Below are 18,026 nucleotides of genomic sequence, written 5' to 3'. Positions count from 1 at the left end.
GGAGAATCGACGTGTCGTGCACCAGGCACCTCGTAAACACGTCACATTTGGGTCTGTCATTAGATAACAGCTGATGGACCGCCCACAACATTCTGTATCAGCCCGCATCACTGGTCACAGACTAGTGGCAACAGGTCTAAGGAATTACGGTCCGATGCACAGGCTGCCGCTAACACCACAACACAAAGGGCTGCGTTTGGGGTGCTAGCGTGACCCGGAAGCCTGGACTGCTGATGAATGGCGTCGCATTGTGCTCAGTAGTTCAAAAAATGACTCCGAGCACTATGAGACTTAACATCTGAGGTCATCAGTCCCCTAGAACTTAGAAATACTTAAACCTAACTAACCTAACGACATCACACACATCCATGCCCGAGGCAGGATTCGAACCTGCGACCGTAGCGGTCACGCGGTTCCAGACTATAGCGCCTAGAACCGCTCGGCCACACCGGCCCGCGCTCAGTAGTGAATCATGATTCAATACCCAGTGCCTTCTATGACGTGGGTATTGGAAAGTTGTTACAACGCTACGACAAATGCCTACGTCGGAGCAGCGACTATGTAGATAAGTAGCTGCAGGTTGTAGGTAATTGTTGCAAGTAAAACAGGTCTGATTTTCGCAGTGGTTTCCATTTCGCGGCTGATCGGAACTTACTTTCCGAATACCCCTTGCATTACTACAGAAAAAAGTCAGGTACATTCAACAACATAGCAGAGTACATTAAATTTCATGAGTGAAAAACAAACCCGTAATATAATTGCGTAGGCTTCCGCGGCCAGAGTCTGTCAACATAAAAGTTGTCTGGGTACGTTTACGCGTCATATTATATAAAACTACCAGACCCAGAAGAAGGCCGCTGCAACCGTGGCCGAAACGTTAGTTTTTCTCCAGCAGTAGTTTTGTATAATATGACGCGGTACTGTACCCAGAAAACTTTTATGTCGACAAACCCGTAACGTTCCGATACAGCATTAGCAGTTTCCTGCTTGACAAAGCCACTTCGTTTAAATATGTGGCTGGCCGGAGTGGCCGAGCGGTTCTAGGCGATACAGTCTGGAACCGCGCGACTGCAACGGTCGCAGGTTCGAATCCTGCCTCGGGCATGGATGTGTGTGATGTCCTTAGGTTAGTTAGGTTTAAGTGGTTGTGGGTTCTAGGGGACTGGTGACCTCAGAAGTCCCATAGTGCTCAGAGCCATTTGAACCATTTATATATGTGGGCGTAACGCTGGAAATCGATATGAAATAGAACAAGCATGTTTGGATTGTGGTAAGGATGGCGAATGGTCGACTTCGGTTTATTGGTAGACCTTTAAGAAAATTTGATTTATTTGTACGCATATAGGACGCTGGTACGAGGAGCTATTCTCGAATACTGCTCAAGTGTTTGGGAGTCGCACCAGGTAGGATTAAAGAGAGACATCGAAGCAATTCAGAAGCCGGCTGCTGGATTTGTTACCATTACGTTCGAACGACATGCAAGTGTTACGAAGTTGCTTTCGAACTGAACTGGAAATCCCTGGAGAGAAGGCGGCGTTTTCTTTCGAGGAACATTATTGAGACAATTTAGAGAACCGGCATTTGAAGCTGGCTGAAAGTCTTGGTTTCTTCATCCGAGGGAACCCGCATGACACCAGTCCATGGATTGGGTTTTGCTCTCAGGTTCGGAAACGAGTGTACTGCCGCCAACGTAGATTTCGCGTAAGGACCTCGAAGATAAGATACGAGAAACTGGGGCTCATACGGAGGCATATAGGCCGTCTTTTTTCCCTTCGCTCTATCTGCGAGTGGAACAGGAAAGGAAATGACCAATGGTGGTACAGGGTACATTCTGCCACGCACCGTACGGTGGTTCACGGAGTATGTACGTAGATGTAGATGTAGAAAATGTGGTGAAACTAAAATGAAGACTCCTCTGGGAAACACCAAGTCATTTCAGTGTACCGTTCCTACATAAAATGCACGTCGTTGTCTTCTTTCCCATTCTCCATACGTCTGATACAATACAATGGTCTTAACATTGTTTTGTTTTCAAATGGTTTAAATGGCTCTGAGCACTATGGGACTTAACTTCTAAGATCATCAGTCCCCTAGAACTTAGACCTACTTAAACCTAACTAACCTAAGGACATCACACACATCCATGCCCGAGGCAGGATTCGAACCTGCGACCGTAGCTGTCGCGCGGTTCCAGACTGTATAGCCTAGAACCGCTCAGACACCTCGACCGGCTGTTTTGTTTTGCTTACATAAGAGACCAGTATCGCAAACAAAATTTAAAAAAACCATTTTTATTTCCGAGAAATTTGTTTCCGCATTTGGTTTTGGTCAACATTCATGAAATACCGGTCCCACAGTAATAAGCAAACTCATTTGTTAATTCTTGGTGTAAACCTAAAACTTAATGAGCGGTAGGTGTCTTAAACCTCCCTCACACCTAATTGGAGTGCCATTTCGTGACTTGAGCGCGATGTTGCTTTGTGGGATAATTAGCTCTCATTAAAGCAACAGGGTAATCAATGTAACACATTAGTCTAAATTTTTATACAAACTCAGTTCTCCATCCTCAGTTCTAGTGTATAAAAGAAATTAGCTGATTATGAACGAAGTAAATACTTTTTTTACTATTATTGCTAAAACGCCGAAACATTCAAAAATCATGTTTCTGTTAAATAGATCACATTTAACTTCATTAGTCTCTTCATACCGGAGTAATTTTTCAGACGCGGTATTTAGAAATGCGACAAGTAAATTTCATCAACAGTCACATTTCTTTTCCTGCTTTAATCGCACGTTTTATATCTCCCTAGTAGATAACCATTCCTGTCCTCTGTTTTATGTCACTTTAGAATGGCGAATGTCCATGCAGTTCTACGCTGTCTTGCGTAACGAGATGCTCGTTACTGATACCAATTTCCGTCTCTTGTAGTTTTATTAGCGCGTGCAGATCCAGTCGCGTTCTACGGCATCGACCTTGAGAAGCCATCATCAAAATGGCTGTAATCTGATATCGCGCTACTTTCACGACATTGATGCTACTTTTATGTTTTTTTGTTCAGTTATCGTGGTCGACTTAAGCGGAGACATCGTGACTGTCACAGCATGATATGAAAGCGAATGAAACAGGAAGTTTATTGTTACCAGTCACTGTTTATTTATCTCCTCGAGAAGTATCTAAGCTTTAGACCTCCACCATCAGATAGATTTACATTTGTTAGTATGACACATGTGTGTGTTGTGTTACGATTTTGGCGGAACTTGTAGTACTGTCTTGCGGAGAAACAAAACACTATTTCGGAACATGGTTCTGGTTTTTTGTCTGACTGAAAAGTAAACGTGTATCAAACAGTGAAAACAAAACAAGTAAAATAAAATACCTCCAGTGGTCACAGGTTTCTTTCACTGTCGTAACACACTACATCTAACTGTCATATTTTGTAAACAAAGATGGCGTCTGGAAACCATCTTTGATTACAAAATATGACAGTTTACATGTAGTGTGTACGACAGTGAAAGGAACATGTGAGCACTGGAGGTATTCTATTTTACTTGCTTTTCTTTTCACTGTTTGATAAATGTTTTGTTTAGTTCTCAGACAAAAAAAAAAAAAAGAAAAAGAAACCAAAACCATGTTCTGAAATAGTGTTTTTTTCTCCGCTAGACAGTGCCTCAAGTTCCCCCAAAATCTTAACACAATACACACATGTGTCATACTGACAAATGTAAATCCACCTGATGATGGAGGTTTAAGCCTTCGAAACTATAAAGAAAATCAAGCAATGATACGGGCTGTAGTACAAAGTATAATTTTTACTTGTGCGATTACGTAAAGTGGCCACTCGAAAGTTTTGTTCTTGAACGCCTTTATTCTTCTTTAGCGAACATGTAAATATAGCTCTTATTTTGCTCACAGGTTGTGCCACACGCAAGGTATTAGAATGTCAGAATGGTCATACGTACAGGGAGGGGGCGTAGGGAGAGCGTTTGCTGCTGCACGCTACTATTAGGTGGTTTAATTCTATCACTTGTTACATTCAATCTTGATCTCCTTGCCAGACTTTTCCTTCCTGAGTTCATTACCACACGTGATTCTGGCCTCTCCTGTCGTCCTCCCGCTGTCTTAGCGTCTGCGCTGTCCAGTCCATCCACCTCCATTCTGATCACATATACGACTAACCTTGCATGTTTCAGTCTGATTATTGATATTGCGCTCGTCCTCTCTTTGCTTTGATTTCCTCCTTTATTGGGACCAGTTTATTCGTTCTCTAGTTTTCCTGGTGCACACCTTCCTGACGCTCTCATCTCAGCCACATTTTGTCGATCCTGATCGTTGCACCCTTCGATATTTTCTTTCTGTGGTATTTATTTTTCCTGTCATGCAGTAGACCATCACAATCCTGTTGGCTGTCTCTTTTATCCCATAACTATTCCTGCTTGTTTCATTTTCCACTTTTTTGCAGCTTGTGGACTAGTGGTATCCAAACTCTGACGGCTTTCAGTGTCTGAGCTAAGAGGAGGTGGGGAAGAGGCCAGTCTATTTTTGTTTCACGATATCGCTTGTCTGGATACTGCTATCAAATAAAATTGGTGCCCAATGGGGCGGAACGCTCTTTCTGCTGCTGTTCGTGGATCATGAAACACGTCTGACCTCAGAAACTACGAGCTTAACCCATTTACGCAATCACGAAAGCTATACATATGAGTGCTTTAACCAAGTTAAGTATGGTGACAAGGACCGCTTTCCTAGATTGTTATTAACCATCCTACTTACAAAATTCCTATACATTTTTCCAGGAGCAACTTCTTTAAAATTGCGTTGTATGTACAATTTGATTTGTCTGATACTTCTCCTATTTATTTTTTTAAAGAGTAAACCGCCATTTGACTGTGGCAGTTACCTCTTAAAGAAATGTGTTAGGTTTGTTTACCTGCTTCGGACTGCATGAACAGGTGTGACTTAATAACGCTGTAACAACTTTTTGCATTGTATGTACTTGATAATGGCGTAAAATCCGAAATCTAGATCGAACAGAAGATAAATGTAGTCAAATGTCGGTTTACTCTTTTAAAAAGTATTGCATGACTGTGAATCAAGACAGTTGAAAACTTTTTACCTGATATTACGAAGACAAGAAAGTAACTTAAAATTTCTCAGATGATTTTAAACATGAAACTTCAAATTTTCTGAAATTTTTGATCGAGTTAGTCACCAACAAATTATTTAAGTGCACGATTCGATACACTCAGGCTCTTAGCACAAAATACAGGGTGATTCAAAAAGAATACCACAACTTTAAAAATGTGTATTTAATGAAAGAAACATAATATAACCTTCTGTTATACATCATTACAAAGAGTATTTAAAAAGGTTTTTTTTTCACTCAAAAACAAGTTCAGAGATGTTCAATATGGCCCCCTCCAGATACTCGAGCAATCTCAACCCGATACTCCAACTCGTTCCACACTCTCTGTAGCATATCAGGCGTAACAGTTTGGATAGCTGCTGTTATTTCTCGTCTCAAATCATCAATGGTGGCTGGGAGAGGTGGCCGAAACACCATATCCTTAACATACCCCCATAAGAAAAAATCGCAGGGGGTAAGATCAGAGCTTCTTGGAGGCCAGTGATGAAGTGCTCTGTCACGGGCTGCCTGGCGGCCGATCCATCGCCTCGGGTAGTTGACGTTCAGGTAGTTACGGACAGATAAGTGTCAATGTGGATTCTCCATACAGTTGATTGTGGAATTTGCAGCTCTCTGCTAGCTCTGCGAGTCGATTTTCCTGGGCTGCGAACAAATGCTTGCTGGATGCGTGCTACATTTTCATCACTCGTTCTCGGCCGTCCAGAACTTTTCCCTTTGCACAAACACCCATTCTCTGTAAACTGTTTATACCAACGTTTAATACACCACCTATCAGGAGGTTTAACACCATACTTCGTCCGAAATGCACGCTGAACAACTGTCGTCGATTCACTTCTGCCGTACTCAATAACACAAAAAGCTTTCTGTTGAGCGGTCGCCATCTTAGCATCAACTGACGCTGACGCCTAGTCAACAGCGCCTCAAGCGAACAAATGTACAACTAAATGAAACTTTATAGCTCCCTTAATTCGCCGACAGATAGTGCTTAGCTCTGCCTTTTGTCGTTGCAGAGTTTTAAATTCCTAAAGTTGTGGTATTCTTTTTGAATCACCCTGTATTACATTAGTGAAATCAAGAACAAAGATGATTTTTGATTGAGTGTTTGTTGTGGATCTGTTTAAAGACGTGCTGTGGTTTATTGATCCCTTTTTAGTTTTCATTAAATTAACTAAGGCGAGAGGTATATTACTGGAGCAGTTCCAACTGGGACCTCCATTTCAGATCTTATTACGACACTTTATTTTGCAGAAAACGTTACTTTAACATCAGATCTAGTGTAAAAAGAAGTTGAAACTACATTAAATATGCTGCTTTGTCACCTCTGGGCAGCCTATATGAACGAGTCGCCATGTTATGCAGCAGACGAACTTTTCAGCCACTGCTCCACCCCCCAAAAAGTCTTAGTGAGGCTATATATGAATACGTTGCAGCTATTCACGCAACCAGTAGAATATGTTTGGGTTTTATCAGAAATACTATAGGGTGGGTTGGGGAAAAGGCAGGAATGTTTTTTGAGTATTTATTTTTACATACCCGATGGTAAAAAAAAAAAAAATACAGGATGTTTCACAATTCCTATTACACGCCTCTAGCGGCTGTTGAGGGACGCATGTCGGGAAATATACCATTAGGTTATAAAATAAGTCAGAAGACGGGATCGCTTTCGATCCTCCCACCGTCGTCAGTCCTTGTAATTATGACAACACAGACCATTTTCGTCCGACTACAACAGGGCCGGCCACTCTGTGCCAAATTTCCACGTGAGTCGCACGTGCAAGCCGCGTGCGGGCCGAGACGCGGACTGTGTCTGCTTTGCTCGCTCCTCCTCGGAAGTAACCGGTGCAGAGCGCGGCATTTCATTTAGTAATGCGACGTGACATTTTTCTGTCGCCACCACTCTCTTCAGTTCGGCAGAATCGTGTTTACCCTTCGCTGTTTGTTCGCGGTATGAAGGACGCTCACAGGTTCAGTGGCTGTTTGTCCAAAAAGAGGCAATCTAGTGGTATGTCGTCACAAGGCTTTAAAATGAACGAGAATGACGGAAGAGAGCGATGAGAATTCTCAGTATCTTACGCAGTCACATAAGCGATGGGTACTGCAAATTTGCTTTGGAATGACAGTGCAGTACCGTGCAAGGAGAATTTAAAGACTTAGTTGACAATGAATTAGCAAAAAATTACGACGATTTACGAAACGGTTTGATTGTTACGTACATCACGAAGCACGCGAAAATATTGGTGGTACAAATAGTAAAATTTCTGAAGTTGAACGCATCGTTCTACAGTCACTTTGCAACAGTTTTCAATGGAAATGAACGAAGATTTGTGGTGGCGATAGTACTTCAAAGTACATTGGTTAAGTCAAGTGGTATACCTGGAACGATTTTTCGATTTAAAACTCGCTATTGCTCATTTATGAAGGAAAAAAAAGAGTACAGTAACGAAAACTAGAACAGCAAAATGGATATCAGACCTTACACATGAGGTGCACGTGACTGCCCACTGCACACAGTGAAACATTGCGAGGTGAGAAAGGACGTGTTTCTGATTTGATGGGGGAAGCATTTAAGAAGAAAACCGAACTGTAGAAGGGACAAACTCTCATAAATTTACAGTCCATTTCCATAAGCTCATTGACCTCAAAGAAAATGCAAAATCTGAAGAATCACTGTGACCTTGAAAAAATTACCAGGGTAGTTTACCAAATGTTTTGAGAACACTGCCAATCCCGTATCTGTTTTCGAGACAGTTTGCCGTTTCAGTTGAAGTTGCCCCTGAGCAGGTGTAAGTGACTGATCTGCAAAGAAATTCCAATTTTAAAGACAAATTCTTTTGCGTTACAATTGTTCAGGACGTCTGTATTACTTTCCTTAGGTTTAGTTTCCACGTATTGTAATGTTCCTTTACTTTAAACTATATACGATGATAATTTAATATTCATTATTTTCAATGCGTAGGTAAGACCATTATAATCTGAATACTTTGTAGAAGGCCAAATAAATATTTTATTTTATTTTAGATGAGCGCCAGGCTCCCTACAAGTTTATAATTTCACGAAATAAAGTCCAGGCCAGAATGAGCATATCTGCCCCAAATGGTATCTTTGAAAATATCTGACCTCTCGCAAATTTGAATTACTGAAATACTCAAACTCAAATTAAATAAGGATTTGAAATGATTTAGTAGTCTCTGCTATGAATGAAAATTGCAAAATAACATAATATTTAAATCTGCCGCGTAATGGCGGCTAATTGTTGCTAGTCAGCGATAACGGCTTTTGGGCGTCGTAGCAGCTGAGAAATACTAATTAATCTCTCTCTTCAAGTGAAACATTAAGATGAGGTGATTGCATTATCTTCAAATAGTAACATGAGCTATTTTTATACATGTATTTTAAGCAATAATTTACATACACATCTTAACATCGTCTAGAAGAGAAAACAATCACAACATCTGCAAGCGTTTAGCGCTATACACAATCTCTATATAACAAAGGAAGCGGAAGAAGATCGATTTGTTTTGTTCATTTTATACATAGTTAGACAAAGATATAAATATTTTATTTCAATATATTTTTACTGCGATATTAATTATCAGTGATAAGGTCTTTTTCTCATCAGAGTCTTTACGTTACAGTTTTTGTTAATATTAATCTTACATTTCTTCACAAATGTCTCTTAAGTCTTGTTTGTTTTACTTTATTCACGTTGTTATATTCACTGCACACCCATTGTGCGTAAAAATCGCCTAAGGGACACTACAGTATCCATAAAGAGTTTACGAAAGTACTACAGTATTTCGATCGACATATGTGTGTGAAAGACCTTCTTTCCATTATGAAACTAAAAACTACATGTTCTGTCAAATTCTTCACGCAGTATCATATCTCCCATTTCATCTTCATTTACGTCCCCTTCCATTTCCATAATATTGCCCTCAAGTACATCACCCTTGTATAGACACTCTATATACTCCTTCCAGCTTTCTGATTTCCCTTATTTGCTTAGGACTGTTTTCTTTCTTATCTGAGCCCTTCATATTCATAGAGGTGTTTTCTTTTCTCCAAAGATCTCTTTAATTTTCCTGTGAGCAGTATCTATCTTACCCCTAGTGAAATATGGCTCTACATTCTTACCTTTGTTATCTAGCCATCCCTCCTTAGTTGTTTTCGACTTCCTGTCAAGCTCATTTCTGAGATGTTTGTACTCCTTTTCGCCTGCTTCATTTACTGATTTTTATATCTTCTCCTTTCATCAATTATTTGAATATTTCTTCTGTTACCCAAGGTTTTTTACTAGCCTTCGTCTTTTTATCTACTCGATCCTCTGCTGCCTTCACTATCTCATCTCTCAAAGCTACCCATTCTTCTTCTACTGTATTTCGTTCCCTAATCCTCTCCCTGAACTCTCTACAACTGTTGTGTCTAGACAAGACAGCCTAGACACAATGAGAGGAAGCCGAAAGGCACGCACTAAGTTAAAGGAGGATGGCGTGAGGTCTGAAACAGGATACGTAATGAATGCTATAAAGAAAAGTACGTAGCTTCTGGAATACTTAACTTTAATCCATCGTTTTGGTACACCTGGAGATTGTGGTGATACTAGTGAGACTCTTTAGATACATGCAATGTTACTAATGGCGCCTTGCTAGGTCGTAGCCATTGACTTAGCTGAAGGCTATTCTAACTATCTGCTCGGCAAAGGAGCGAGGCTTCGTCAGTGTAGTCGCTAGCTACGTCGTCCGTACAACTGGGGCGAGTGCTAGTCCGTATCTCGAGACCTGCCTTGTGGTGGCGCTAGGTCTGCGATCACACAGTGGCGACACGCGGGTCCGACATGTACTAATGGACCGCGGCCGATTTAAAGCTACCACCTAGCAAGTGTGGTGTCTGGCGGTGACACCACAACAACCTCTGGTTCCTTCAGTTTACCCAAGTCCCATCTCCTTAAATTCCTACCTTTTTGCTTTCTTCAGTTTTAATCTACAGTTCATAACCAATAAATTGTGGTCAGCGTCCACATCTGCCTCTTTAAATGTCTTACGATTTAAAGAATTTAAGGGGGTATTATCAAAACTTTATGTCCTAAATCCTCTCTACAATTCCAGAAACCTGTAATGGGAATTGTGGAGCTCAAGAAACGTTTTACGTCACACGCATGTCTCAGAGCCTGTCTGGGTTTATGTCAAGGGGAGCAGGAAGTGAAAGAATATGAAACTAAAAGGAATAAAATTGATCAAATAACAACAACCCAATTACCAAAATAAAGGCAGTGTCTTTGAAAGTGCATACCAGTACAACCAAAATCCGCTGCTGGGTAACATTCAATGTCACATTACTCCGGGCCATGCATTGTACGATCCTGATTCTGCTTTGAACGATCTCCACAGCGTCGCCATGTTGCCGCTCAAGCCTGTCTCCACCCTTTCACACGTGGCACTTCTGAGATCACTCAGTGTAAGGTGACGGCTCCTGCGCAAACGCACTGCAATTTTCAGCTGGTCTCAAGTATCTTCAGCTGAGGTCGTATCAGCATTTCATTGTGTTGATTCATGCCTCCTGGAGGAAGGCGTAAGCAAGTTCGGTGCTGCGTGTTATCGTCTTGAAAGACGACCCAGTGGACGACATGCTGACTTTGAGGCTGCATTGTAGGTTGGACGATCCTGTCCCGGTACCGTGAAGCCGTCTCTTTATCCCCAATAGCGCTGAGGGCTTCCGACATCCGTACATGACGCCGACCCCAAAAGATGTCTGACCCAGCTCACTCTTTAACTTTTGGGACTGCACTCCTGAGTCGTACATTGGTATTTGGTTGCCCCGGCACTCTTCTACGACCATCATCAGGCACCAAGCAACTCTCGCACATGTCGGTGAAGAGAACCTGATGTCACTGATCCAGTTTCCATTCCTGGTGTTCTGTTTCGCACCTACCTATACTGCCGTACTGGTTGTTGCACTGCCGGTCGTGACTTGTGCCTAGAGGTCAACCTGATCGTCTGGGGACCGTCCGTACGTTCTGGGTTGGCACAACTATCCCAGCAGTCTCAAGAAAGAAGGCGCACAATTCTATAGCAGTCTCCTAGGGCCATCCACGAGCTACAATTTGTAGTTAGCGCTCACAAGCTTGTGTCGTTGTTCGCCAGTGACCACTGCAAGGCAGATCTAGTATGTTTTGTGTCTCACGATAGCGGTCGAATGTTCGAATGACGTCGGTGTGGTGGGAAACTTTTCATACTGAGAACGCTTATTGCCCTAAAGTGACAATAGGCTCACAGACCAAGCTTGAAATGATCCTTCGAGATATTTTGACAGATTGAAGAGTGTACCCAAAGGGTTCACGACTAAAAACAATGTGCTCTCTATTCAGGATTAGCACCTCCTGGATTCACGCACGTAGGAAACAAATAACTACACTGGCGTGCAAAACTTAAGAACGGAAGTAACTTTCGCATGGTGTGTCATTGGTAAGTAACATAGCTTGGTGAAACTTGGACCATAATTAGGAAGAACTGCTACAGCCTGTCGTAGAAGGTAGTTGAAAGAAACACGCAATGAGATGAACAGAAACGACACTTTTATTAAAAGACAATAATTACACTAAAGACACGGCTATTTGCAACGCCCTACCACACGAACGTCTCACGAACCTTGCAGCCAGCATGAGAGCACTTGCAAGGCATGCTTTGCCGTCTATGGTGAACACACACCCTCTGCGAAGTCCAGGGCACCATCAAAAATCGCGGTGTCTTCAATGTAATTATTGGTTTTGAATGAAAGTGTCATTTCTGTTCATCTCATTGCATATCTCTTTAAATTACCCTCTGTAGTACACCAAAGCAGTTCTTTCTACGAATGGCCTAAGTTTCACCCAGCTTTGTTAGTTGGCAGACACATCATGTGAAAATTACTTTAACCCTAAACTTTTGCACACCACTCTACCTTGCTACGAATGCGTAACAACTATGGTTCACTTCCTTACTATTTATATCGTATATGCATCAAGGATAATCCTTTCTACGACTGTCAGAAGAAGGAAGGAGATCCCAACTACTTGCTGTTTTCCTGCAGTTTCTTCGAAGCACAGCATAACGGCTTACCGAAAACTCTTGCCAAATTGAAGGTTCTCCTTTCCAAAAAGCAATCCTATTTCATTGTGTCACGAAAATCCTCAAATACACAAATTCCTTTTTTGCTGTCGACGAGACTGTAAAATTTCTGTTGGAAATGTGGTTTTCTGTCAGAGGTTGGATAAACATTCCTGTCTCCAGTGTATGCTTCCCAAACTCTGCTGAGTTCTCTTTTCTATAATCTATTTTGTCTATAGTTGACATACCAAGATTCCTTAACTATAAGTATTGAACCTAGATGGGAATTGTAAAATAATTTAAAATCATTGTTGACACTATTTATATTCTGATTTCTCTGTAGATAAAATTTTATATTTGTACCATGATGTTGGTAGTATGATTCAATAAACGCAAGCCAAATAAAAGGAAAAGAACCTCCACGGGCTGTATTGAAGCACTTTGTGTGAACAAAAAAGCATTGAGAGAGAGCTTCCAAGAAACAAATTATAAAAATGGTGCGAAGTATGAGGGCTATCTGTTTATGAAGGTCCGATCGGCCGTGAAATGAAAACCACAGTGAAAATCAAAAACGTTTTATTTGGAACAATCAGCTACACCTTCCACCTGTTACCGTACATAATCGCTGCTCCGACTTCGAGATTTGTCGTAGCATTGTTCCAACACCCTCGTACGTCATAGAAGGCAGCCACCTAAGCCTTCCGCCAATTCTTTACGCTGCTCTGCAGCTCGTTGTCTGAGACAAAACGTTGTCTTCATAGCCAGCGGATGATGTGAGCAGATGGAGTCTATTTCGGGCTGTATGGTGGGTGATCGGATTCTTCCCATCGAAAACACTGCATTGCCCCGCAGTGTGCGGCGGAGAATTGTCATGAAGAAGGGTATCCGCGACTCTTACATTATATGGCCTACATGAAATCAAGCGAAATCTCATAAGCAGGCACTCATACTTAGCGGTAGATTCTACAGCCATAGGCATCTTTATCTGCTCACAGCGAGCTCAGAGCTGGAAAGACCGACGGGTACTCTAGCAACACTGTCCAAAATATCTGTTGCTGTTGTTGTGGTCTTCAGTCCTGAGACTGGTTTGATGCAGCTCTCCATGCTACCCTATCCTCTGCAAGCTTCTTCATCTCCCAGTACCTACTGCAACCTACATCCTTCTGAATCTGCTTAGTGTATTCATCTCTTGGTCTCCCTCTACGATTTTTACCCTCCACGCTGCCCTCCAATACTAAATTGGTGATCCCTTGATGCCTCAGAACATGTCCTACCAACCGATCCCTTCTTCTAGTCAAGCTGTGCCACAAACTTCTCTTCTCCCCAATCCTATTCAATACTTCCTCATTAGTTATGTGATCTACCCATCTAATCTTCAGCATTCTTCTGTAGCACCACATTTCGAAAGCTTCTATTCTCTTCTTGTCCAAACTATTTATCGTCCATGTTTCACTTCCATACATAGCTACACTCCATACGAATACTTTCAGAAATGACTTCCTGACACTTAAATCAATACTGGATGTTAACAAATTTCTCTTCTTCAGAAACGCTTTCCTTGCCATTGCCAGCCTACATTTTATATCCTCTCTACCCTCGACCATCATGTTATTTTGCTCCCCAAATAGCAAAACTCCTTTACTACTTTAATTGCCTCATTTCCTAATCTAATTCCCTCAGCATCACCCGACTTAATTAGACTACATTCCATTATCCTTGTTTTGCTTTTGTTGATGTTCACCTTATACCCTCCTTTCAAGACACTGTCCATTCCACCAAAATGTCTATACAAAATTTTATCGGATTTTCACTGTGATTTCCATTTTGCGACCGATAGGATCTTACGAAATGAATAGCCCTCGTATGTTTGAACAGTTTTAAGAGGCTGAAGAGGTTTCTACTATCAAAAGTAAAGACACAGCACCTGTAAAAAAGTGTTTAGATGTCTGTACAACCTGAGTCGATGTATCAGTGTCAGGCGTCTGCTATGTGAATTTGAGAGTAAAATTACAAGGCGCTTCACAGAAAGATCCGAGGGGAAGGTGCTCACTACATTCACTCACAGGAATATCCTCAATGTTACAGGTGATGTCCTGGCGAAGGACCCATCTTGCGCTGGAGAACTCTGGAACCCTCCCTACGTTCACCTGCTCGTCGTCATGGACTCCACGTGGACGGCCAAAGAGGCAATTCGCCTCCTCACGTGAGTAATGAAACACGCAGGCTATCCGGCGAGAATTATTAAACGTAATTTTTACGAGTATACAATCTCATAAAAGGATTGTCGAACACAGTAAATTCAGTTTTGTCTTGCAGAATGTTGTTACCGTATCACAATAAAGTGATATTATGCCTTTGAGAAATGGCACGGAACACCACACTAGGAAAAATTAAGCTAGAGATGATATACTGAGTGTTTTACTTCACTGCCACATTGTTGGGTTTGTCTCTTAAGTACGGTGTGAATTCCGCTATTTTTCATTTCTGAAAATAGCTTTTCTTTGCTTTTAATTAAGAGGTCTTACAAGATGCTCTGTACGAACTGTGAATTGTCCTGATCCAAACTAACTGTTTCAATATGCACCTATCCAACTGTAAAATACTTTTACGAACTTCGGGGACAGGTTCCTTATACCAAAACAAGAAAAAAGTTCATATAAACACATGTCCGAAAATTCTTCGTTTTCGAGTGATTAATGGAAGCTTACAATTTAGACGATTGGAGCTCATCAACACATAAACGCATAATAAATTCTCCAAATGTCCTTCTCTCGCTTGTAAACTTGTATGTACTCATCGAATCATGAACTGTCACATCCTTTCAAATACTCCCTGACGGTATCGAATGGTTTCACAGGTTTCCATGACACGTGGATGAAGAGCGTCTGCATCCGGGTAGTGTGCTGCATAAAACAATTATTCAGAGTGCCCCCAGGTCTGAGGAAAGTCTACCTATCCATCTGCCATGTTAGCCAGTGCATCTCGTACACTGAGACTGACATATGCTTTGTAATGTGTAAAGCACATTTTTCTTCTTATTTGCAGATGTAAACCTACTAGTAGAACTTGAAGAGAGAGAATATCTGTTGAGGGAAACAATTCATCTAATGTTTAAATACCCTTTTATCAGAGCAGAAAAAAAACTAAAAAAAAATAAATTGAGAACTGCACACTTCCACAGCACGGCATAGCTCAACATGTACACTCTTGCAGTCGATTTTAACAGAAAACCTATACATTGTTATTTAAAAAACTGTTCACCTATGTCCGTCTGAAATTTATTAGAGTGTCTCGCAAAATTTTTTAGATAAGTGTATCTAGAGCTTCTCGAGATTAATGCAAAAGCATCTCCCCTTTTTATGATAGATGTATGAAAGAAGTGTGTAGCCTATGCCCATCCACGTGTTTATTGTAGTATCGTGAAACGATTTGAAGTTAATCGGGCAAGAGCTTTTCTAGATTTTTGCTAACAGTCTTTCCCCTTTATATAGTGGACGTACATTTATATACCAAATATATTAAGTAAATGTAAACCTGTCCGCACGTTTATTAGAGTAAAGTGTAAAATTTTGAAGTAAATCGCTCGAGAACTTTCAGAGATTTTTGTTAGCAACCTCTCCTCTTTATGTACTACACATATATTTATATTAGAAATATTTTAAGGAAATTTGTAGCCTATATCCTTCAACATATTTATTACAGTACCGTGTAAAGTCTGAACATTTCGAGATTTTTGGTAATAACGTTAAACGACGATTTGTCTTTATATAGAAGTATAGATTGATACGCAGTATTTATGAAGGAACGACGTATCCACAGTGTCGAAATATCATGAATGAAGAAATAAATAAATATTGAACTGCGAGCGAATCAGGCACTGACGCAAACAAAATACTTGCCGTTCATTGGTCGATTATCCCTGGCATGTTCACAATATCGAAGAAACTCACTTCTGAGTAGAGAATGCTCTTCGGTACCTGACATCACATACTACTATTAAATTAATGAGATGGGGCCCAGAGCGTTTTAGTAAACACGAAAGCGAATAAAATATATGTACGTAGAAAGGAGAACTCGAAGTGTCAGCCTTTCAGATCGCAGTCTCCGCGCCTATGCACTACACTTCAGTTAGAAACTGAGCCTTCCGATGTCCTGAACGTTTTAACCATCGATATTTCATCAAGTGACGTTTAATTATAACAAATCTTACAAAACACGAAGCATTTTTTTAAAGTCTTCTATGCGACAGTACCTTGAACCGACATACCTTAATAGTATCAAGATATAATACAAAAAGCACCAAATTCGAAGAGCCTTACGTAGTCTACCGTCATTTTATTGTAACAAATCGTACGATAAACGATGCGCCGTTACTTTGCAACAGCATATGGTCATAATACAAGTTACGATATAAAAACCACCAAAAACAGTCTTCGACTACAAACGACATAATCCAGTCCGGCGTCTCACAAGTTCTGTTAGTGACGTAAAAGAGATCTCGCATCTCATTCTATATCTACATGTACATCTACATGGATACTCTGCAAATCATATTTAAGTGCCTGGCAGAGTGTTCATCGAACCACCGCCACAATTCTCTATTATTGCAATCTCGTATAGCACGCGGAAAGAACGAACAGCTATATCTTTCCGTACGAGCTCTGTTTTCCATTATTTTATCCTGATGATTGTTTCTCCCCATGTAGGTCGGTGTCAACAAATATTTTCGCATTCGGAGGAGAAAGTTGGTGATTGGAATTTCGTGAGAAGATTCCGTCGCAACGAAAAACGCCTTTCTTTTAATGATGTCCAGCCCAAATCCTGTATCATTTCTGTGACAGTCTCTCCCATATTTCGTGACAATACAAAACTGCCCTTCTTTGAACTATATGTAGTCCGTCAGTCCTACTTGGTAAGGATCCCACACCGCGCAGCAGTATTCTAAAAGAGGACGGACAAGCGTAGCGTAGGCTGTCTCCTTAGTAGATCTGTTATATTTTCTTAGTGTCCAGCCAATAAAACGCAGTCTTTGGTTAGCCTTCCCCACAACATTTTCTGTGTTCCTTCCAATTTACATTGTTCGTAATTGTAATACCTAGGTATTTAGCTGAATATACGGCTTTTAGATTAGACTGATTTATCGTGTAACCGAAGTTTAACGGATTCCTTTTAGCACTCATGTGGATGACCTCACACTTTTCGTTATTGAGGGTCAACTGCAAATTTTCGCACCATTCAGATATTTTTTCTAAATCGTTTTGCAATTTGGTTTGATCTTATGATGACTTTATTAGTCGATAAACGGCAGCGTCATCTGCAAACAACCTATGACGGCTGCTCAGATTGTCTCCCAAATCGTCTATATAGATAAGGAACAGCCAAGGGCCTATAACACTAACTTGGTTCAAATGGCTCTGAGCACTATGGGACTTAACTTCTAAGGTCATCAGTCCCCTAGAACTTAGAACTACTTAAACCTAACTAACCTGAGGACATCACACACATCCATGCCCGAGGCAGAATTCGAACCTGCTACCGTAGCGGTCGCGCATTTCCGGGCTGTAGCGCGTAGAACCGCTCGGCCACCCCGGCCGGCGATAGGATCTTTCGTCGAGCGTACGGTTGTATATGAAGTATGGAGCTAATGCATCAGCATGCTCGGAAAGGAGCCTAATTGGTATACAGTCTGGACCAGAAGACTTGCTTTTATTAAGTGATTTAAGTTGCCTCACTACTCCGAGGATACTTCTGCGTTACTCATGTCGGCAGCTGTTCTTGATTCGAATTCTGGAATATTTAC

General features: G+C 41.2%; 1 protein-coding gene across 1 annotated transcript in view; it reads left to right on the top strand.

The window, feature by feature from the left end:
• The window catches only part of LOC124594651, a 307,403-nt gene that overhangs the window by 90,615 nt on the left and 198,762 nt on the right, over positions 1 to 18,026 (top strand). Inside the window, exon 5 of the mRNA XM_047133021.1 lies at positions 14,312 to 14,429. Within this exon, the coding sequence (XP_046988977.1) occupies positions 14,312 to 14,429 (118 nt within the window). The remainder of the gene's footprint in view (positions 1 to 14,311; positions 14,430 to 18,026) is intronic.

This window comes from Schistocerca americana, chromosome 2, assembly GCF_021461395.2.
Source record: "Schistocerca americana isolate TAMUIC-IGC-003095 chromosome 2, iqSchAmer2.1, whole genome shotgun sequence".
In the NCBI taxonomy this organism is placed as follows: domain Eukaryota; kingdom Metazoa; phylum Arthropoda; class Insecta; order Orthoptera; family Acrididae; genus Schistocerca; species Schistocerca americana.
This window is presented reverse-complemented; position numbering and strand designations above follow the sequence as displayed.